At 35.4% G+C, this 24,014-nt stretch overlaps 1 protein-coding gene across 2 annotated transcripts in view; it reads left to right on the top strand.

The window, feature by feature from the left end:
- LOC111045231 overlaps positions 1–24,014 on the top strand; it is an 82,438-nt gene that overhangs the window by 34,120 nt on the left and 24,304 nt on the right. For both annotated transcript variants that reach the window (XM_022330589.2, XM_022330588.2), the window contains exon 3: positions 22,681–22,954. In XM_022330589.2, the coding sequence (XP_022186281.1) occupies positions 22,681–22,954 (274 nt within the window). The remainder of the gene's footprint in view (positions 1–22,680; positions 22,955–24,014) is intronic.

The raw sequence follows: 24,014 nt of genomic DNA, 5'->3' as shown, positions 1-24,014 counted from the left end.
AATCGTTCAAAAATTATAAGGCCGAAAAGATGAAAAAATTGGAGGCAGAAGTGTTTTTTCAAAAAATGTCTCACCTTCAAAAGCGGATATCTCAGAAAATGTAAGAGATATGAAAAAAAATGTAGAGAACAAAACTTGTTGGTAATTTTGTGAGCTTCAACCTTCAATTTTGTACAGTATACAAATGTCCATAAAATGCATAGTTTCCGAGATATATGAGAAAAATGAAAAAATGGTACTTTCAAAACCACCTCCACTCCTTTAGCACATGAGGTAGGGGTGAGGACTTTTGATATGTTATCCTCTTACTATCCTTAAAAGAGCTCTTGAGTTGAAAATTGTGTTCCAAACATTTCACTATAATCTTAAATTGACTGGACTAGAACAGTAACACAAAATATCTGATTAAACTATTTTTACTTTCCTTGCCCTACTACCATAGGTGAGGAAAGTATTGCTTTCCAAAAAAAAATTAATGTACCCCAATTTCAAGTTTTCTATACGTTTCAAGGTCCCCTGAGTCCAAAAACATGATTTTTGGGTGTTGGTCTGTGTGTGTGTGTATGTGTGTATGTCTGTGAACACGATAACTCCATTCCTAATTAACCGATTGACTTGAAATTTTAAACTTAAGGTCCTTATACCATGAGGACCCGACAATAAGAAATTCAAATAAAATTCAATTCAGGATGGCGAAAAAATGGCGGATGATTTCTAAAAAACCATGTTTTTTACGGTTTTCTCGAAAACTGCTCTAACAATTTTCTTCAAATTTATACCATGGATAGCTATTTATAAGCCCAATCAACTGACATGAGTCTCATTTCTGGGAAAATTGTAGGAGCTCCGTAATATTCTTGAGAAAAATGGCGGATAGTTACTAAAAAACCATGTTTTTCACGATTTTCTCAAAAATGACTGGACTGATTTATTTCAAATTCATACCCTATATACTTATTTATCAACTCTATCAACTGGCATGAGTCTTTTTCCTGAGAATTTGATAGGGTCCACCCCATCCTTGAGAAATGGACTTTGTAAACTCCCTCTCGTGCATGAGGTAGGTAGTTAGTGCAGTTTATTAAAATAACACATAGTCGAGATATTTCATCTGTAGAACAGCTGTTTTGACGACTTTTAAAAAATCATCGAATTTCACAATTTACACAAAGAAAAAAGTACTCTGAAAACAATTATATATACACACATATACAGTAGTCTGATCGTAGTTTCAAATATGTTGCCGCCAATCGTCATTATGTTATTCCCCTGAATTATTCTCGTTTAAGAATGAGGCTTACAGTTCAATGAGCAAGGAAAGTTGTGTGAGTGTACCACACCAGTTTTTTATGTTAGGAACAGATATGGTACACAATAAGAACGGTTGTTCTAAATCAAGAGACTGCAACAGAGTTTTGGGCCGATTTAACTTGCTAAGTAATCAAAACTACAATTGCTACAACACGAGTTTGTCCATCACACTTGTTTAATTAAGTAGAACTCGTCTGACCTTTGCATAGAAAAATTCCTTCTCTAGTTCTTCAAGATCTAGGGACTGAGATATTTTATCTTCGCTAGACCACTCAGACGTTCCTGGGACATTGTTGATCTTAGATATTTATGTCTTTATTAGCTTGAGTTTGGAAAAGCTTCTTATAAAATTTTACTATTCACATGAAATTTATTATTTATTTGCATTTAAAAATGTTCCGTTCCTTAAAATTTGCCGCCCCTAAAAATCTGCCGCCCTGTGCGGCCGCCCGGTCCGCCCACCCCTGGGGCCGGTTCTGAACGTAATAGTCTATGTGGATTCTAATATTCATTTTATAATTGTAATTGTGTTGTTAAAATTGTATGATACGTGAATAAAAAATAAATTGAAATTGAAAATTGAAATCTGTACGAACCTTAATATAATATATCAGTATCGATCGAGCAATCGTAGCGAGCAGACGTAGTTTTTGTTTTAGTGAGAATAGTTGAAATAGTGTATGCAATAGTTAAAGTGCTGAAGTGTTTTAATTGTTGTGCACGAGTTCAGTGCCCTGCACTGAAAAATCAGTTCAGTGCTGAATTATCATCTAGTCCGGCTAAGGAATGTAAAGAATGTGAGGAATGTCGACTCCCAAAAGATTGCCAACCTTCCTCGTGCCAGTGTTCGAGGAGGAGGAGGAAACCGATGACGACACGATGAGTCAACTTACACCGGCTAAGAGCGTTGATTCAGCGTCAATGACTGTCAATGTCAACGTCAACAGTTCCCCGGAATCGTTTCTAAAAACGAACCAACTGAAAACTGCAATAGAAGTTATTCACCACCGAATTGGGAGGAAGAAGAGAAAATGGTGGCATCAGAGACTGCATGGATTCTCCCTAAACAAAAGAAGAGAAAAATCCGTGACTCACCAGAAAAAATAAGGCCTGCAACTGAGTCTACAAGTATGAAACTGACAGAAAAGAAAAACAAGCCTCCACCAGTCATATTAGGCAATGTTCAAGAGTATTCGAAGATTAAAGAGGCATTGAAATCGAAAAATCTCAATTTCAGTGCCAACATGATGAACAACAACCAGCTAAAATTGAATGTTGAAACTGAACAAGAATACAGAGATTTAACTAAGATGTTAAATGAAGCTAAATATGAATGGCACACGTACGAAAACAAACAAACTCGTCCAATTTGTGTCATGGCTAAAGAGCTTCATCCATCATGCGATCCACAGGATATAAAGAACGATCTTCTAAGCAGAGGCTTTCAAATAATCTGTGCTGTCAACAAAATGAAAAAAGTGAAGAAGGATGGAAAAGAACACATTATCAGACTCCCAATGTTCATGTTAACATTCAAGAATACTGAAGATACAAAAAAATATATGAAATTAAACATATTTGCTATATGAAAGTGAAAATTGAATCAATTAGAAGCAATAAAATGATTCCGCAGTGTAAACGTTGTCAGCGGTTTGGTCATACTCAGGAAAAATGTCAACATGAACCTGTGTGTGTGTGTGTAGTGTGCTGGAAAACACTGGACCATTTCATGTACCAAGGCTAAAGAAACCCCAGCCAAATGTTTCAATTGTGCTGAGGCTCACCCAGCTAACTACAGAGGCTGTCTTATCGCTAAAGAACTTCAGAGAAGAAGAACTGAAAAAGACAATATAGTTAAAAAAGGTAGCATAGTACCACATACAACCCAACAGAGAAAATTCACTTCTAGAAAGTACAATGGAGAAATATACTATTCTCAAGTAACAAAACCCCCTCCAAGCCTACAACAGGAGAGTCAACCAAAGCAGCAACAACAGCAACAACAACCAGTTGATGTTAATAAGGTTTTGCAGGAAATTTTAAACAGTTTAAACATTCTTTCTGGACGACTTGACAGCTTGGAAGGGAAGAGTAAGAGTATCGAGAAGAAAACTAGAAAATGAATATTACAAGCCAAGATATTAGGATTGCTACCTGGAATGCCAATGGAATAAATAATATCAATAATAATAGAAAACAAGAAATAGAAATATTTCTAAAGACCCGAAATATAGATGTGTGCCTTATCTCTGAAACCCATTCAACTGAACAGACTCACTTCAAAATCAATGGATATAATGTTTACGAAACTATTCATCCTCAAAATCAAGCAAGAGGTGGAAGTGCTGTAATAGTGAAGGAGAGTATTAATCACTATGAAGACTTCAGTATTCAAAGTAATGAAATATAGCTAACTGTACTTGGAATAGAGTCTATCAACCAGGAAATACTTGTAGGAGCTGCATATTTTCCACCACGTTACAATTTAAAGAAAAATGATTATACCAGTATTCTTCATCAGCTTGGAGATAGATTCATAGTGGGTGGAGATTTTTATGCCAAGCATAAGGATTGGGGTTCAAGACTCACAACTACCAAAGGAAAAGAACTCAGAGAGGCTATCCAGGAGCTGGGCTGCGAATTCCATTCAACAGGGACACCGACTTATTGGCCAACAGATTTGAATAAAACTCCAGATCTTCTAGATTTCTTCATAACAAAGAGAATATCCAGTAATTTTATTGACATTGGAGAGAGCTTTGACCTGGATTCTGATCATTCAGCTGTAATTCTCACACTCAGTGAACGAATAATAAAGAAAGAAGACAGACCAATGTTAGTCAACAGAACAACAGACTGGGAAGCTTTCAAAGTGGATTTGGAGAATGAAATCAACTTGAATATTCCACTTAGAACAGCTGAGCAGTTAGATGAAGCCGCAGAAAATTTCATGTGGCAAATCCAGAAATCAGCCTGGAAAAACACTAGACAATACACCAGGAAAACAAAAGGATGCAATTACCCACTGGAGATTTGACAACTTGTTTTAGAGAAACGAAGGGCAAGAAGAAGATGGCAACAAACTCGTGATCCTGCTGACAAAAATATCTTGAATAACAAAACACAACAATTGAGAAGAGAGATAAGGAAACTAACTGAGGAGTCCATTAATAACTACCTTCAAAATTTGACAGCTGATGCCAGTACAGATTATTCATTATGGAAAGCAACAAAAAGAATTAAGCGACCAATATCACAATCCCCTCCAATCAGAAAACCAGATGGTACTTGGTCAAGAAATAACAGAGAAAAGGCAGATATATTTGCTAATCATCTAGAAGAAATCTTTCAGCCAAACAACATTCAATCTGAAATTGATCCTGAAGAAGATATAATAGATGATTTAGATACAGAGATTGATCTAGTTTCTATGAATGAGGTTCAAGAAGAAATAAAAAATAATCTGAATACCAAAAGAGCACCTGGGTTTGATCTGATTACAGGTGAAATCTTGAAGAAACTTCCAAGGAAAGGTATTGTCATGCTAACATATTTATTCAATGCATCACTCCGATTACAGCATTTTCCTTCAATTTGGAAGGTGGCAGAAGTCATTATGTTGCAAAAGCCTGGGAAATGTCCTCAAGAAGCAAAATCATACCGCCCAATATCTCTTCTACCTGTAATTTCAAAGCTTTTTGAGAAATTGCTGATGAAGAGATTGGCTCCCATCATAAGTAGCAGGAATCTGATACCAGCCCATCAATTTGGTTTCAGGCAGAAGCACTCAACCCTGGACCAAGTACATAGAATCACTAATGTAATAGAGAATTCATTAGAGAAAAAATGTATATGCTCAGCAATCTTCCTTTATGTGGCACAGGCATTTGACAAAGTGTGGCATGAAGGACTGATCAGTAAACTTCATAAAATTCTTCCCACTCCACTTGTAAAACTTTTTAAATCATACATCACTGACAGATTGTTCAGAGTAAAACAAGGTGATGACGTCTCTGAATTAAAGGAAGTAAGGGCTGGAGTTCCACAAGGTAGTGTTCTTGGACCAGTTCTTTATGTGCTGTACACAAGCGATCTTCCTGAATTGGATGCAGTGACTATTGCTACTTTTGCTGATGATACTGCAATACTGGCAGAAGGGGAAACAGTACAAGAAGCAGCCACAAAACTACAGAATGCTAGCAACAAATTCAGCGACTGGACAAAAAAATGGAGAATTCGATTGAATGAGATGAAGTCCATTCATATCAACTTCACAAACAAAAATATCAATGATCCGACTCGTATAAATCTAAATAGGAATGTAGTACCACACAGCAACACAGCAAAATACCTTGGAATGACTCTTGACGCCAAGTTGAAATGGAAAGAGCATATCAAGATGAAAAGGAGTGAGCTGGGACTGAAATACAGTGAAATCTATTGGCTGTTGGGCAGACAATCACAACTCTCATTGGACAACAAAATATTGATTTATAAACAAATTCTAAAACCTGTCTGGACGTATGAATTCAACTTTGGGGCTGCTCTAGAACATCTAACATCAATCAGATTCAAACATTCCAAAACAAAGTACTGCAGAACATGGTGAATGCGCCCTGGTACATAAGGAACAGCGATTTGCACCGAGATCTACACATCCCCTATGTGACCAGTGAAATAAGACGATTGGCAGCCCATCATGAGTCACGTCTTCATCAACACTTCAACACCGAAGTCATCCAACTACTAGACAGCACTGAACTCACAAGGAGGTTGAAGAGAACAAAGCCCTTAGAGTTGGTGTAGTGCTAGTGAAGTGAAAAAAGTATAAATTAAATAAATGTGTAGCGAAAGAATTTAAAGTAGAAGAATTATAGATTAGAACTGTAGGCTTCACTGGAAGACTTTAGCAATAAAAATTAATATTTTAGGATAAGAAATAAGAGAACAAAATTAATGGTTAGTCCTAGTGACTAGTTTTAATGGAAGTAATAATAAAAAAACCTTAATATAAACATACTAGTGGTTCTGTGAATAGTAGACCTCGTGCAGTAAAAAACCACAGCCTCCTTTAATACTGTCCATCAGAGTAGCCTAAATTCTGTCCTATGGTTTCGGTGAGATATCGGTGTATAAACGACTATAGTTTGTGTAAAATAAGTTGAGACTTGACCCTCCATCCAAAGAAACTACAGGGTTGCCAAATTGTGTAAAATTGCAACTTTCTAAAAATTTCCAATTCAACATCAGAATTGGTTGTAGAATATCATCCCCGATATCCTAGTAGTACTAAAAAAGCTTCAGGGTTGAAGGATTAAAAGGAAATTTTACTTTTAAGAAAAATTGGAAACATCGCGAAGATTTGTTTTTCTTTTGAATATCACTTCTTCCAGAATCATGGATGACTCCTTGGATTTAATAATCCACTTGACAGCTGATTTATGATAAATAATTCTGTTGGCGTATGAAGGAGGCTTCTTTCCTTTTATGCATTTTTCCTTTTTGCATTTGTCCTTGAAATTTTCAAAAAAATCGTGTATATAAGTCGACGCGCTATTTAAAAAGGAACATACCTGTCGAATTTCATGAAAATCTATTGCTGTGTTTTGCCTTAAATGCGGAACATAAATATAAACATATAATTTTTGTTTGAATCTTAATTGACCGAAGCGAAGCTGAAGTCTTAGTTTCGACTCAATCGGCTTTTGTCTGTTTGTTTGTACCGCAGTTATTGTCCCATTTGGATGAAATTTGGCATTCAAGATCTTTGAAACAAGGCGCAGAGTCGTATGTGTAACGATTTTTGATAATACCTCCGGTTTTTTGTAATTTAAAAAAACACAGACCAACCTCCATCCAGATAGCTACATTTTTCGTATTTAGCATCTTTTAAGATACAGCAATTCATGTTCCTACTTTTTCGCCTTCAATATCAACATCCCATGGTGTCGTAGGGAACTGGAGCGTTGACACTCACACTGTGGGACCCATGTTCAAAATCTTGTTCTTACCAGTTTTTTTGCAGATGATACTAATTGTTTTATCTTATTCTAATAATATATCATTATAAAATGAATTATTATGATTAGATAGAATAATTAAATTGAATCAACTTATTATTATTATTATTATTCTCTTTTTCACGCAGTTGCGGATAGCTTATGCGAAGAGGGGCAAAATTTATGAAACCTCTTGGTATCATTTTCTATTATTGATAAAGTATTTTACCAAGTATGTTGGAGCGTTTGGCGTACTACGCGAGCTGTATCAAGCAGAACAGACTTCTGCATTTTCCCTACCAGAGTTTCTGAGACATCAATAACCTTACAGCTCTCCACTGTTGAATTAAGAATCAGACCATTCACAGATATTACGATTGGGATTATTCTAACATTCTTGAGCCCATACATATCTTTGAGCTCAAATGCTAGCTCTTGATACTTCCTCAATTTCTCACCTCTTGTTCTTTGACAATTTTCATCTGCTGGTATGGCTACATCAATTATCAAGGCTTCTTTTTGATTCATGTTCAACATTAGGATATCAGGCTTGTTATGAATGACTTGCCTGTCAGTGATCATTTGAACATCCCAATAGAATAGTAAGAATAGTATGGGGGAATTTCTTCAAAGAAGTCAAATTCCTGCTGCAATTTCAGGTGCACTATTTTTGCAACATTATTATGTCGCCTCAAATACTCTTTTGGTGCCAATATTGAGCAGCCTGAAACTATGTGCTGAATACTTTCTACTGCAGCGTTACAAAGCCTGCATTTATCACTTATGCTCAGATCTCTGATGATATGTCTTCTATAGGCATTGGTAGCGACAACCTGATCTTGCATAGCAATTATAAAGCCTTCTGTCTCTGGGAAAAGACTTCCATCTGTTAGCCACCTGCTTGAAACATTATTATTATTATTATTAAATTTATTTATCAAATTGATTGGATAAATTATTTAAAAAAACTTCATTGTATTGGAATCCAATTCTGCAGTTGTAGAAAAATATTCGTATGTAATTCGAGCGATAAAGTCGAGTTTTACGCTCTTAATAAATAAATAACTATTATTGTCTATGTTATAGATAACTCAACTATTTTAGTTTTGGACAATTTTTATCAAAAATTAATCAACAACCCATACCATATCACCTCATCTCATACCCACGTACAAGTGCCCACTTACCCCGGAAATCTCACCAAAAAAGAAGCTTGAAAGTTGTGTTTTAGAGGCATGCCGTTTACAGTGTAGCGTTCATAAAGTAAACATAGGATTCCAGGATTATTATCAGGAAAACACTTGATTCTCCTACAAAATTGATTTCCGTATCACCCTGGCATATTTTCGCATCAGCCACCTTTGAATTGGAAGTTAAAGTGGATGTCTGACATGTAGCATGAGATGATTGGTCACTTGTTTGTACAGTTTACTGCAATCTAGCTAACTTCTTACGTCACGCATTGACAATAATGTGAGTGCGTGTGTGTGAGTGTGTGTGTGTTACACTAGCAAAGCCAACAACAATCTCGAAGAATAACCGTTATTAGGCACGGAGCCTGATTTATCACGGAACCTATCTTTTGATTTCAATGAGAATAGACGAGCATTTTGTTGGTGATGATGGGAAGGTGCGAGAGAGATAGATGGGTTGATACCCATGAGATCAGCTGACCACTAATTCCTATATCCGCAACGCAACGGTTGGTCGATGAGTACCTGATAGCAGATACCACCTGCTTCTTCTATTCCTCACTATACTTCACACTACTTCTTTCATTCGTCTTCTTCCTTCCTTCATATTTCTTTTCCTTCTTCATCCTTCTCCTTTCATTTTTTTCTTCCTCTGCTTTGTTGTCTATTTTCATCACACATTTCATTTTTGTTCATTTTTTCATCACATATTTTCCGCTTCCTATTCTTCTTTTTTGTCATGCATCTTCTGTGTGGCCATTATCCTCTTCTTGACGCCTTATCTCATATTTTCCTGTGCCTTATTCTTATAATATTCATCTTATTTCCTAAATTTTCTCCTGTGACTTCATCATCTAAATTTTCTTCTTCAACCTATCATTGTATTTCACTTCATCTTCTTCTTCTTCTATTTTTTCATTCTTCTCCTCCTCCTTCATCAACTACTTCTCCAACATACTCTACTTCTTCTTCTTCCTTCTCCTTCTTCTTCTTCTTCTTCTCCTTCTTCTTCTAATCCTTCTTCTTCTACTTCTCCAACGTATTCTTCTTTTCCTCCTTTTTTGTCTTCTTCTTCTTCTCCTCTTCTTTGTCATCTTCTACTTCTTCATTTTCTACATCTCCCTCTTCGTCTTCTTCTCCTCTATCTAACCTATTCGTTATCTTCTTCTGCACCACCAACTTCTTCTATCTCTTCTCCTTTTGCTATTTGCTGTCCACATGATGCGTTTGTTGCCATGCGTATTTTTGACGACTGTCTAGGGCTGGCTGCTCGCCTCTGCTGGGTGGGGACTCCGTTATCAGGTCCCGTTAAGCAGCATTCCTCATTCCTCCATCCGAGCTCCACCAATCCAATACCTGCTGCTCAGAACATCGACTGTCAGTCTCAAACAATATTGCACGTAAAAAATTCGAAAAGTTCAGAAAACTTTGCCTTTTCGGGTAAAACCTTCGATTCGGTCAATCAAATAAAATTATGTTTATCCCAAGAAGACTGATGCAATCGATACAGAAAGTTAACAATTCGCATCAAAATGAATACAATTGAGATGTTACAATACACATAGTCCAGTGTCCAGTCGAATACTTGGCTTTTAGGAATGAGCTACGAGATAATTTTTCTCATAGAATAAACCATAAAATAACTTTCATAAAGTAAATTTTGTTTTCCTAAAATTATTTTATGTATTTTGGAGCACTAAAAAAGTAAATTCGTATGGCTTTTCGTTTGTGGGGATTCCCTTGCGGAAGGTCCCACCTCGCCTGAATATAATTCAAGCCGTCAATGAACCTTACTACTGTCATACTTCTTACTTTGGAGCACTAAATACGAATCTGGAATCTTCTGAATCTGAAAATGACGGGTGACTTCATCCCATAAAACCCCAAAACCCTTAAATTTTGAGATTTTCTTTTTAGAAAAAACTATTTTACCTTCATTTTTATAGTAGAATTTACGACTGAGGGATACAGCGCCCGTGATGTTGGCATGCTAGAGCGGACAGCGTTTGTAGTCTTTGGTGCTAGGAACTTTGGGACCAACACTTTTTGGGACTAAAGGGTTCCGACATAAAAGACGATGCTCTTTGCTGGTAGAATCAGGCGTCTCGAACTGGTGGTTGGAAATTGTTCAAAGGCGTTGAACTCATAGAATTAGTGAGTTAGTTGCAGGCCTCTTTAGCTATATATAAATATTCATTCAATATACTTTATATATTTATTTATTCAGATTTTAAAGTTGAATTACTATCTCCGCTACTTGATCAGGAGAATATGAATTCTTAGTTTTCATTAAATTTAATGGATGGTCATAAAACGATTGCTATTTGAAATTATCTAGAGACCCCAGACTTGGTGGCAAAATTTCTCTTTTTCCTAGTTGGTGGCAAAATACCTGGTCCCAATGTTCCGGTCACCGTAGTCTTTAGTGAGTGTTCAACACCTCTCTGAAAGCATTGCATTAAGCACACACACCTAGTTTCCTCTCTGAAAGCACTGAATCGACTGAGCCAGATTGTCAACTTGGCAAACGCGTTTCTTGCTATGACTGTATTCATCACTCTAATCGACTGAACTGGTTCTTTATCTCTCTGCTCCGCAAATCCCACCGAGTCCGAGGTTGTTTTAATTTTTTGTAGTAAATTAAATTACGAAGAAATATAACTTCACTATAGGTATCCTATAGCCTATTAATTACAATATAGTTACGTATTTTTTGGAAGGGGAGCATATCGTAGCCTAATGCTCGTCATAATAATTATAACAAGTATGTCGCTCTGATTCAGGCTGTTTGAGTTCTGAGATCCTCGTTCTGCCTATGATTCTAAAGCACACACAGGCGGCAGTCAAATACAAGCGTTCTAATTGGATTTTTCAATTAAGGATAAATTGAATAAATTTCTCTTCCAAATAATTGATTATAGCATTAGTTTTCGCGTTAAATCTCATTAAAACATTTAATTAGCTTTTCTCATTTTTCTGTCATTTTGTAACACTCAGTCACTGCGCTGAGGCTGTTGCCTTTCCAGGGACCTCTCTTTTTTATAAATATTTTTCTTGATGGATTGGTGATGCATTTTGATTTGATTTCTTAGTACTTATTACATTTTTTTTTTGTAAAATTGGAAAATGAATTGAAATATGATTTTGAATATGTCCTATATAGATTGGACTTTCGATATCGAGATTAACTATTCAGGAATCTATGCAATGCTAATTGCGAACAGAGCTATGGAGACTTTATACTATGGAGACATAGACAGGATCATACCGATGTGAGAAACAAACACCTAGAGAATGACCCCAATATTGGTGGATACCCCAGGAACAACTGGTACTCAGCTAAACCGCAGAGATGGTGTAGCCTAAACAGATTTAGCAAAAAATATGAGCGCATGTACTGAGCTGACTACACGCAGGGCTCTCCAACCTACGGCCCGCCAAGAGTTATTGCAACAGATTTTTTTAAAATACAGTATATATTTATACACATTTTTGACAACAACTGTGAGTTCAGTACTCGTCTCTTACTAGCCACTCCATTTCTTGATAAGTGTAAAATTATCTGTGAAAAAGCAGCTTTTTGGATCTACCTACAGTTGTGAGCAGACATTTTCAAAAATGAAGTTTGTTAAATCCAAATACAGATCTTCCTTGTCTGATGAACATTTGAAATCAATTCTAATGATCGGAACCACAAGTTTGATCCTAAGTGGGCGGACATTCTAAGTGGAAAACAAATGCAATCTTCTCACTAAAAATAAGTATTCTCTTTCAGCTTGGTAAATTTTTGTAAATTCGTGCATTGTCAAGTTGTCTTATAACTATTAAAAAGTTATTATTTTGTTTAACTTGCTAAATTCATGCATTGTCAAGTTTTCTTATGACCTTTCTACACTCAATAAATATTGGACTTTGTATTAAAATGAAATTAACTGGTTTGTTTCTTTCTGTGTTTCAATTAAACCTTCTTAAAACTCCTCATATTATTTCAATAGAAATATAATAATTTTACACCCCCCAAATCCCCCGTCGTGTGTGTGCCCATAAGTCAAATTCCACGTACATACTTGTTATTGGCCCTCTAAGCCTCCCAAGAACTAACAATGTGCCCTTGGATAAAAAAGGTTGGAGACCCCTGGACCCCTCGCATGGGGTTACACCTGACTCCCGATGCTTATGTGGTGAAACTCACACTATGCAACACCTGAAAGCATAAACTTATGTCAGTTAATCTGGATCTAGAAAGAGAATCGCTCGTTGTATTCCTGTCATCATAGACAAACAATAAAATTCATATGGTATATGATATTTATATCAAATGTAAATTCGATATGTACGTATACGATTTTTTATCTATTCAGATTTAGATTCATTAATACATGTCATTGGCAATTTCAAGATAACATTGACACGTAAATTTAAAAATTAATCAGCCTTCAAACAGGCTGTGATGACTATATAAGCATCTCGCTAGCAGCCATTCCCTCCACCATAGTTCTAAATGACTCAAGTGACTGGGAATCCTTTAAATTTTCTGTCAAGGTGTTGAAGATTTTTATGCCATATACAGTATCAAAAATCACGTTGAAACCAGACATTTTTGAATATGTTGTTTTGGTGAATTATTCATCCAAATGAACAAATATTTATTTCGAAATCTTGTTTTATAGTTATAACTGCCACATTGAAACAAACTGTTGCTAAAAAATTGCGTCTTACCCCGGTAATAATGAGTCCTAAAGCTGGATTTGTACACTACGGTGACAGTATGATTCCCATCAGTTCTAATTGCCACTCAGCCTGGCCGAGTGAGTATGAATAATACCAGTAAATGGTATATTTCAAATTTTGAAATATCGGAATTATATTTTCACTGTTACTGTAGTGTGCGAATCCAGCTTAATACAGTTGAGTACATAATTATTTGAAATGTGTCTATTTAGATGATAATTATCATGTCAAAGTCATATAATGTGAACTGGATTAGGCGATTAGGTTTCTTGGGAGACAACAGTATCGTATATTTATTTATCAGTATTATGTGTTTGTTCTTGTAGACGGTTGAAAGATTGAAAGGTGGAACGCTGAAATAGGCTACTAGGCTATAGATAGATAATTGAGTGAAGCTGTTCAACTAAATGGCTTCCTTGTTGAATGACCAAGTATTTCAAGATAGAACGAATGTTTCCATTTCTTTTTTCAATGCTTGTTGACATTTTTTTCTAAATTGCCTTACTAAAGAGTAGGCCTACGTCTTTGATGTTTTAAGTAGAACTCTTTTTTGTAGCTTTTGTAAACATGGATAACTATATTATCTTCTACAGAACCATTTTTATATAGGTTGAAAATTTTTTCTGAAGATGGATATGTTATGCTTTGAACATAGATAAGAGTTAGGATAATCATTTAGTTTGATAATAAAATACTCTCGTACCTTTCTACCAGATGACACATTCTTAAAACAATATAGAAATTATAATGAATATAAATATTGTGAAATTATTAAACTATCCAATTAATGTTTGTTTTATAAACACTGCGAAACATTTTATTCGTTTTCTTAGTTAGAAGAGGGCGGATGACTAGCGGCGCTGCATCGATTCTTCATTGAAATATTCAGAATCATACTATAACATGTGATGTTATAATAATAATAGTAGTAGTAATAATATCATTGAATATGTGAATAATTAATAGCTTTCAATACTCTTTAGTGGGATGTGTATGTTGGGCGAGTGTATAGTAAGTGGTTTGTTCAGTACGTTCTTGTCACACTAGCTATTCTGCTATGCAACTCATGCATGAAGTAAATGAGCATATGACATGTTGAATAGACGATGGCGCTTTCTCTTTCTTATTGTTTGCAATTGTGACTTATCAAAGCTCGAAAAACTCTTCCCCAGCGAGTGCGAGTATTTTTATCATCGACATCATAGTCATTTTGTTTCGCTTTTTTGCCTCTCCAATATTATATGACTAAATAATCTGGTTCCTAGATCTTGAAGATAATCTAAAATAGATAGTCTATCTTTTCTATTAGAGTTCTTTTCTATCTTTTCTATACAGTCTCGCTAATCCGCACTTGACTTCTGTCCGGTCAAGTGAAAGTCCGGATTAGATGGAAAAAATTAGAAAATGTATGAGGCTCACACTGTTTGTGTTCCAAGTATGAAATCTATTTACATTGACTATCTGGTTATATATTATTCAGTGAACATGGTGTAATTTATAATCACAAAGTGATTGTAACTAAATAGAATGTATAGTTTCAAAGTCTTATTTGAATGATCCAATGTTCCGATTCTATTGAACAATCATGTCCTATTCTAGTTTAGTAAAACAACTGATTAGTTTAGCTTCAGTGGGATACGAGTAATTTTGTTACTTTACCAAGAGAGGATTTACGGTTCCTGAGTCATGTTTTGATTGCACTAGTAAACCAAGCTCAGCAGAACCTCAGAAGTATTCAAACAGCGAGTAATCCACAATTTGTGGTTCATTTAGTTACGAGAAAATAGTACAGGTTTCTTAAGACGATTACCTGCTTCCATATCATTTGAGTGATTCCTGAAAAAGAGTTACGTAAACAACTATGAAGAACCGATAGCCTACTTGGGTTGGTAGTTTTTGTTGGGGTTGTTGGTTCATGTACACAGCTCGATGACATGAAACTTTTTGAAGACATGCTCCATTGGCTGCAACGGATCGTGGCAATCCTTTTTTGCTAGCAACGTGTTTTCTTACAAAATTTATCTCTGCTCAAACAATTTGACCGGCTCTACCCCATTCAGTGGAAATGAAGAAATCTATTAGACAATACATTAGAAAAACTAGATGGTTGGTATTATTTACTCCATAGTAAACCCCTGGTAATGGCCGATAATGAAAATTTTTTTTTGAAATCTGTTTGGTGTACTAATCACTGAATAACAGTTGTCTTTTTCCAGAACTTCAATGGCTGAGCTCGTATCTCCTGCAAAGATATCAGATCAACTGTTTCAATTTTTCATTTTTTAATACAATGAATCTTGTTCCCATCAATAAGATGAAACTGATTCATATCAACCTTGATTATGTCCCAACATTCATACATCACTCAGATAGAATGTAAGTTGGTAGTTGTAGTTGGTATCAATCAATTTTCAATCAATTAATTCTATTAGAAAAAAATTTTTACATTGTTGGGTGCTGCTGAACCCGTGAGTTTTTCAGCAGGTGCCAGATCAAAACAAATTATTCACAACGTTAAATTAAGTATAAATAAAATAAAATAGCTTATTTGTCGTGAATCAAGAGTAATATACAAGAAATGAAATAAAAGGATTACAATCAAAATGAGAAATTATAAGAAACATAATAATTAGAATAAAAGAAATAAGGAGTTAATTAAAGAACTAAAAGGGGTTAAGTTGTAAATTTAAAACTTCATTAGGCACGGTATTGAAGCATCAATAAATAAATAAATAATCATTTTATTTGTTCAAGAGCCTTGGCTCATACAAATTGGTTGTACATTTTCAATTCAAAAGTAACAATTGAAAAGTAATACTTTAAACAAACATAAATCCTCGAAATAAATAACAAATTACAACAATGAATCTTATAAGATGAATAGTATTTAAGTTAACAGATGTAGACTAGATAGTTTCAACCCATGCAAATAGAAACATAAATTCTAGAAATAAATCAATAGTAACAACATAGTGACAATTAATCATAAATGATACATAATCTTTAATATTAACAGATGTAGACTAGATAATATGGATATTTTAACACATGCAACCATAAAAGAAGGTAAATACTGTAAAAATAATTCCCCTGTTTTAATCCTCTGATCTCCCTAAATGCCTTAGCCTGTTGCTTCTAAAATATAGTTACGCAATCTCAAAGCGTTCACCATGAATTTGTAAATGTGTCTAATTTTATTCAAGGAAACAATTGAAAGGAGAACCATTACTTTATCGTCGTGTTCAACAATATTATTCGTATACTCTGACAAGAACTGTTGCCTCAAATCAGAATAAATAGGGCATCTGACTAGAAAATGAGCTGGTGTTGCATGAGCCTCCTCGCGCATATTGCAGATTGGACAGTGCCTGTCACAAGCTATGTAAACTCCTTTTTCCTTAAAATACAGATAAAACCCGTTTACAGTTGCCAAACTTAGCTGTTATGCATCTCACCCAAGAAAATACCGATTTTAAGCTAAGCTGTTCGCCCAAAACAAAGTTTGGATTAATCATCTTATAAAAAGGACTTGAAGTTGAATTAATTGCTTGCTGTATATCTGCAGCATAGAGTGCTGTACTGTGCTCAAGAGCTATTTCCCACTTTATTTCTCCTAGCATTGTTAACAGATTCTCACAGTGATCCCAATCAATCGTGACTGAAGTCATAGAAAATTGATTTTGCAATACTCTTACCCAGTTTAACGCGTTTCTGCTTCCATAAAGCTGGTTACCAGACAAGATAATTAACCTTTTCAAACATATTTTTGGGTATCTATGATCTGGCATGGCTAATATTTTTATGAGAAACTCTAAGCTTTTAAAGAATATGAAGTTTGCTACTTTTCTTCTACCAGTCTCCAAGCGCACTGCCTAATTTGGAACTCAGTTATTCAAGAGAAGCAATCTCTTGAAATAATGAAGCTGTACCTTCTCAATGTGCTCTGCACAACTCAATCCCCAGACCTCCGCTCCATACGTAGCTGTGGGGGGCAGAACTACGGCTTCAAATAATTTGACTTTACTTTCCCAAGTGTCTGAACGGGATTCTCTTAAAACCTTAATGACTGCTTCACGAACACATTTAGTTCTGGCTATTGTGTTTGCGCAGAATACATTAAAACTATTTGAAGAGCTGAAATCAACACCTAGATATGGGTAAGTTTTGCAAATTTCAATTTATTGTCCTTGAGAATGTCTGGTTTTCTTCAGCCTTCCCTTGTGGGAAGGAAGTACTTTTGTTTTGGCGATGTTAACCTCCAGTTTCAATGTACTACAATAATTCTCTAAACATGTTATTTTCTTCCTCATATCAGATGGACTGTCTGCTAGAATGACAATATCGTCAGCATACAAGAGCATAAGAATATTGGTAGCATCATCAATTGGGATACCAGACAACCCTTTTTTTTTCTAAAAAAGCTTCGATGTCAGCAATATACAATGAAAAAAGTAGTGGGCTAATTGAAGCCCCCTGTAATACGCCTGGAATCAAGTTATTCATAAAAAAAGTTCAGCTTTACTGTACAATTGGCTTAGAATCCTTATCATTCTTTCACTTACTCCGATTTTTCCTAGCAAGCACCAAAGGTCATAATGAGGTACACCATCGAAAGCAGATTCATAGTCTACAAATAAGGCATATACGGCCCTATGAGATCCTAAGCTCTACATGTTGAAATAACACCGAGTGCAATACAAATATATTATCCGCACACCCCCGTCCCTTTCGAAAGCCACATTGTCCCTCAGGCAGGATTCCACAACCTTCAGCCCATTTCGACAAGCGTATCTCCAATATTCTTGTTAATATTTTTACTATAGTGTTTATGAGTGCAATAATTCTATAGTTGCTAGGCATATAGGGATCTCCTTTCTTATGCAGTACGAAAACTAATATTCTACTCCATTCCGAAGGTATTTTTTGAGACTTCAAGTTTTGATTAAACAAATTCAACAATTAATTCTTCCATTCATTTGGCAATGCTTTGTAAAATTCATTTGTTACTTTATCAGTGCCAGGTGCTTTCTTAGATCTTAGTTTATCAAGTACATGATTTAATTCCCTTATATCTATTTCACTGTCAAGAATAGGGTGAGATGCATCTAGGAATATTGAGGGTTGAACATATTCAGAAGCATATTTATTGAACAGAAAATCGACCCACACTTCTGGACTTATAGAATTTGAAATTTTCGGCTTTCGTTTATAGAACTTGACTGCATACCAAAACTCTTTTGAATTTCTTGTGTTGGCTATTTTATCTTGCATGTCGTATTGTTTCTTCTTATTTTTCAAAAGTATTTTGTATACTTTTTGTGCAGATGAATAATTGCTGATTATATCTTCCAAAAAATTTCTTCTTTTCGCGGCTCTAAACGCTTGACGGACGCGCCTTTTACCTGAATTGCATTCCAAGTCGTACCAGGGTTTGTTTTTAAATTGAAATGACCCGTTTTATTGTATTATCATTCCTAGAAGGCTAGCTGATTGCTTTATTGAGACAACTACATCATTATAACTATTATTTGTATCCTCTCTAACATTATATAGTCTATCCGATATCATCATTAGGAATTTGTAAGAATCTTCCTTATCTGATATCCAAATCAATTGTTCCGTTACTTCAGTAGCGTCTTCTATTCTAGTGTCATCTACTCCTAAATTTGTTTCTACAATAACAGGCAGATGATCTGAGGACAACACAAAGTCTGACACTATTATATCGGAAATTGTTTCTATAAAGTTCGAGTTGATCCATATTAAATCAATAGTACTTCTTCCATTGTTGTTTATAAATGTATAATACCTGGAGAATCACTCTTAGCTCTACCATTTACTAGTATGAAGAGGTTATCATTCATAACATCAATTAATTTCCTACCACATAAATTCAATATTTTATCATTTGACTGACGCAGTGAACATAAGCACAGAATACAATTATAGAAGTTTCCTCTGACATAAGTTAGAAAGCAAGAATAAATTTTCGTCCAAGCACTGATTTAACTCTCCCACTCTACTATTAAAATCTCCACCAATAATAACCGGGAAACTGTTGATATGGTTTACGTTATTCTGTAGAAATAATTGAAGTGAATTCAAATTCACATTAAAATTTTCAAATCTAAGGTATGTGAGCCCCACTATAACAGTTATTCCCTTGTATGATAGCTTCAAGAAGATGAAAGAATCTGAATTTTCGATGACAATAAACTTGAAACATTTCCTCACCATAATCATTAGACCTCCTCTAGCTCTACCTGTGATATTCTCTCTTACAGCTTTCCGCTGTATTATTTTATAGCAGGGAAAATGTTTTAACATATCTAACCCATTATTGAACCACGTTTCACTTATTCCTATGACACTAAATCTATTAAATGTTCTAGTTTGCTCAGTATCTAGATTAAAAACGTTACTAATGCCGTGACAGTTCCAAAAAACAATATTAAAAGCTTCAAATTTACCTGACACTCGAGTATTATCGTTCAAACCTATACTGCTTCCCACCTGCTATGGTTCTGTTTGCACATTCGAGTCGTTGGAGATTTGATTCTTCTTCTTTTTGCTGCTGGTGACGGCACCTCCCTGCAACCACTGCATCAGATTGGCTGGTTTGTCGGCCACGGCTCGCGGATGGGCTGCACTCGACGCGGCAGTCGAATTTGATCTTCGTCGATTCTGAGGTTCTCCAGACTCCACAGATGTGTATCCAAACTGCATGTTGACATCTGCTTCGTCCTGAGTGAGTGTGGTTTGTTCTTCTTGTGGTGAATTTTCTTTGTTTGAATGAATCTGGAATCCAGCCTGCAATTTTTCCTCATCCTCTGCTGCGGTATTTCTGTCTCCAAAACTATTATTTGATGAGTGATTAAGAGGATTCTTGCTATTTTTCTCGAACCATTCTCCCTTACTGTTCTCCCTTACTAATCTTCCATTGACAACAAGCCTGTCAACTCTCAGGTAAGCTCTCAATCCGTTGTTTCTGGCTTCAATCATTAGTGGTTTGAGTTCTTCTCTGATTTGTCTTGTGCTTTCCTCATAATCTTCTGCTATCCTAATTGGAGTTCCTCTCAGATTGCGTGCTAAGTTGAGAATCTCCATTTTCTTCTTCCAGCTTGAAAACTTGACAATGATTGGTCTATTCCGTCCTCTTCTACCCAGTCGGTGAGCCCTCTCGATGTCGTATGTACTGAGTTTTACTTTCATTACATCAACGATGAGATTTCCCACGATATTTTCAGTTTTTTCCCAGCTCTCTCCATGTTCCTCCTGAATATTGTAGAATATGAGATTATTACGCCTCGATTGATTTTCCATTCGTATAATCTTGGCAGATAGTTTCAAATTGTCCTTCTCAAGTTCAGCACAACGCTCCTCAAATTTCTGCAATTTGACGTTTACCATTTTCTTTAATTCATTAACTGATGACAGTATATCTCGTTTGATATTGTCCAATTTCGTTTGCATCAAAGAGTCTAACTTTTCTATGATGATATCAAAGGAATCGTTATCACCCATTGTTCATTCACAATAAAAACTAATTTTCCTGTTAAAGGTTAAAACCTGTTAAAGGTTATTGTCTTTTGAAAAACTACCGCGCTTGGTTGTTATGGTAACATGTAAACAAAAGTCAGCTGTTTACTACCGGCTACAACTCAGATAACAGATAACAGCCGGTTGATGCATAGTTTTTTGACACTATCAGAAATCAGAGTTACTAGATCTATCGGAATCACAGCCACAGCAGGTAAAGCTGTCAAAACACCGACAAGTTCTAGGAAGCAAGCCGACAGATAATAATCCACGACGAAAATACGAAAGTCACTATTTGGAACATAAGAATGAGGTTATGGTTAGTAGAGAACTCGAAACACCAACACGAAGAAAAATAAAACAGCAGTTGATTCTTTTAACATCTCACAAGACACACCTAAACATACTGAACACCTATATCACAATTTAGAAACTCCAGATGTAAGTAGAATAATATTTAATTGATAAATTTTAAGGAGTGATTAAGCTTCTGACTACAACAGGCACCTCAGGCCTGCCAACCGCCATTGAAGTATTAATAATGTATGAACTTATATGAAAATACGATTATGTTCAACAAACCTGTGAAAATCACGGAGAAAGTCAAATTTATTGATATTTGTACAATATTTTTTTAGCCATTGGGTATTACGGCGAGGCAGAACATTTAAGAGGATCTCTCTGCCAATAAAAGCCATAAAGATAAATTAATAAAAAAGTTATTTTTTAATTTGAAGGTCTGATCCAAAAAGTTTAGTATACCAAGGATTGTATCTATATGAGAAAGATGAATCCTCCTTATCATGATTAAATCAGATATTTTCTCTTCAAGGACCGTTAATAATATCGAAAACCATATTCCGCTGACCGGGCGTTTGATGGGGACGATAAGCTGTTTAGCTCTGTGAAGTCGCCACTTGTCTATGTCTTACAATATGAGATCGGAGGTTAAAAAAATGACGCTCATATATAGTACAGATATGTAAATTTCATCACGAAACAGCAGTCCTGAAAATTCGATTAATGAAGGGGAAAGTGCAATTGACAATAGAATCAGTGTTTTTTCAATTATGGAGACGTATCAATACATATTCAACGGATACAGGGTTGTTTGAGGCAAAATAAAAAACAAAACTGGGAATACTTAGGGCCGGCCGGTTTCCTAGCTCGGGGTCACTTAGCTACCTAAGTTCTAGACTTTGAACAACTGGAGTTAGAAAATTGGCTTTCCAAAACGGGGGGGGGCGTAGTGGTAGTCTACGTTATATTTACAAAATAAAATAACAAGAAAGTACCTAGTGTAAAGTTTCAGCTATTTTGAATTATTCAGGAATATTTCATTTCTTCAAGGAAAAACGTTTCCAATTATAGAAAAGAAAATAAAGATTATCATAAAAACTACGACTACGCCCAGTTTCGGAAAGCCAATTTTTCGATTCCAGATGTTTAAAGTCTAGAACTTGGCTAAATCACGAGCTCGGAAACCGACCCTGAGATTGTATAACAGATGACATCTAATGATAATTCAGAAAGCCTTTTACGGCAGTTTATAAGCAAATATTTGATTGATTTACTCCCAAAAAACCCTCTTATTCTAGAAGCAATTGAGGATAATCTTAACATATTCTCTTTTTGTGTAGTTTAGAAGTTGATACGGTGTTGTGGTAATTATTCATATTGAATGAAAAAGACTAAGAAATTGTCAAAAAACCACTGATTTATTGATAATTAGAAAGACCGGTTTCGGTTATTACACCATTGTCAATCTCTGATAAACTGCAATCTCTGGTTTATCAGAGATTGACAATGGTGTAATAACCGAAACCGGTCTTTCTAATTATCAATAAATCAGTGGTTTTTTGACAATTTCTTAGTCTTTTTCATTCAATTAACATATTCTGTTACAGGCTCAGATGATATGAAAACACTCGCAACATTAGATCTTGATTCAAGATTTCCAGCCCAAGTGATAGCATCTTCACTACCTTTACATCAGCTGAATTCACCATCTTCGGCAGTCAAAGCTCAATCGGAATCAACACAACCAGTTGACATGACGGTGGAGCCAACACTACAAGACAGCACTGACTTTCATCTCCTTCAAGACGCTTTGGATGAGAATAACAATCTTCTTCCTAGTCTCAGTTCGGGGGAAGTCTACAGGGCTTTGGGACGAGCCAGGTATGTTAAAAACATTTATTTGATACATTCATTGATATTCATTCTAAGAAATCTTTGAGATTGAAGAACACTGCTTGTTCTATAGAGAGATTCACGTTATAGAGACAGTGGGAATGATCGGACGACATAGTTTGCAAGTTTCCTTTATATCGTATTTTAAATTAGATAGCTGCGATGAGATTCAAGTTATCCTGGTATATCTGATCCTATATATTAATTGTTGTTTCATGGGCCCCCATATAACATTTTGTAGGGGGGGGGGGTAAGATTACGTGGTCTGGGGGGCTCAGAAAACGGGGGTTCTCCACCAGACATTTCTGAAGAAATAAACCTCTCAAACACGTCTTTAGCGTTCTGGGAGTGTATTTTTTGTCATCAATTTATATATTTAGAATAAGGTTCAAATTCAAATTGGGCAAGAGACTTCAAACACGCATTGTATGAACACTGATTGTATTTTAACATACATAAAAAACTCACATGATAAAATATCTAAAGTTTCTAATCAAATGCAATTCCCTACAATTATTGCAGCAGTTTTGTAGTTCAGTGTGAAATGTTTAGTTTTGCAACAATTGATCAGTTGGTAGGGGAATTTGATGGGAATGTTTGGAACACAATGTTTGACTTTGTAGCATTTTTTGGACTTATTGGATGGTGAGCATATTCAATATTCAAAGCCCTTAGCCAACCATTCCTCAGAAGATTCGTGAGGGTTGATGATCATTCAACCCTCCTTCATTCATTCATTCATTCATACACAAATATATACTGAAGATGCACACAAATCATATAAAAGACTTATATACAAATAGTAGACTTGGACCAAAACTGTTCCTTCGCAAAATTTTGATACAAATAGTTCCAAAAGATGTGTTTCTTACTAGAGGCTATGTCTCTTCACTTCAATCGATATGAGTCAAATTTTGAGTTGAAAATAAACAAAATATTAATCTTAGAGTTAGATAGATAAAGATCCGAACAATATTGGAATCGCACATAATACTATTATAACTGAAAACTTAAAAATATTGAGCTACTTGAAGAATTATGTAGGGAA

Source organism: Nilaparvata lugens, chromosome X (genome assembly GCF_014356525.2).
Source record: "Nilaparvata lugens isolate BPH chromosome X, ASM1435652v1, whole genome shotgun sequence".
NCBI classification, from domain to species: Eukaryota; Metazoa; Arthropoda; class Insecta; order Hemiptera; family Delphacidae; genus Nilaparvata; species Nilaparvata lugens.
Note: the sequence above shows the minus strand (reverse complement) of the source record. Positions and strands in the feature narration are given on the sequence as shown.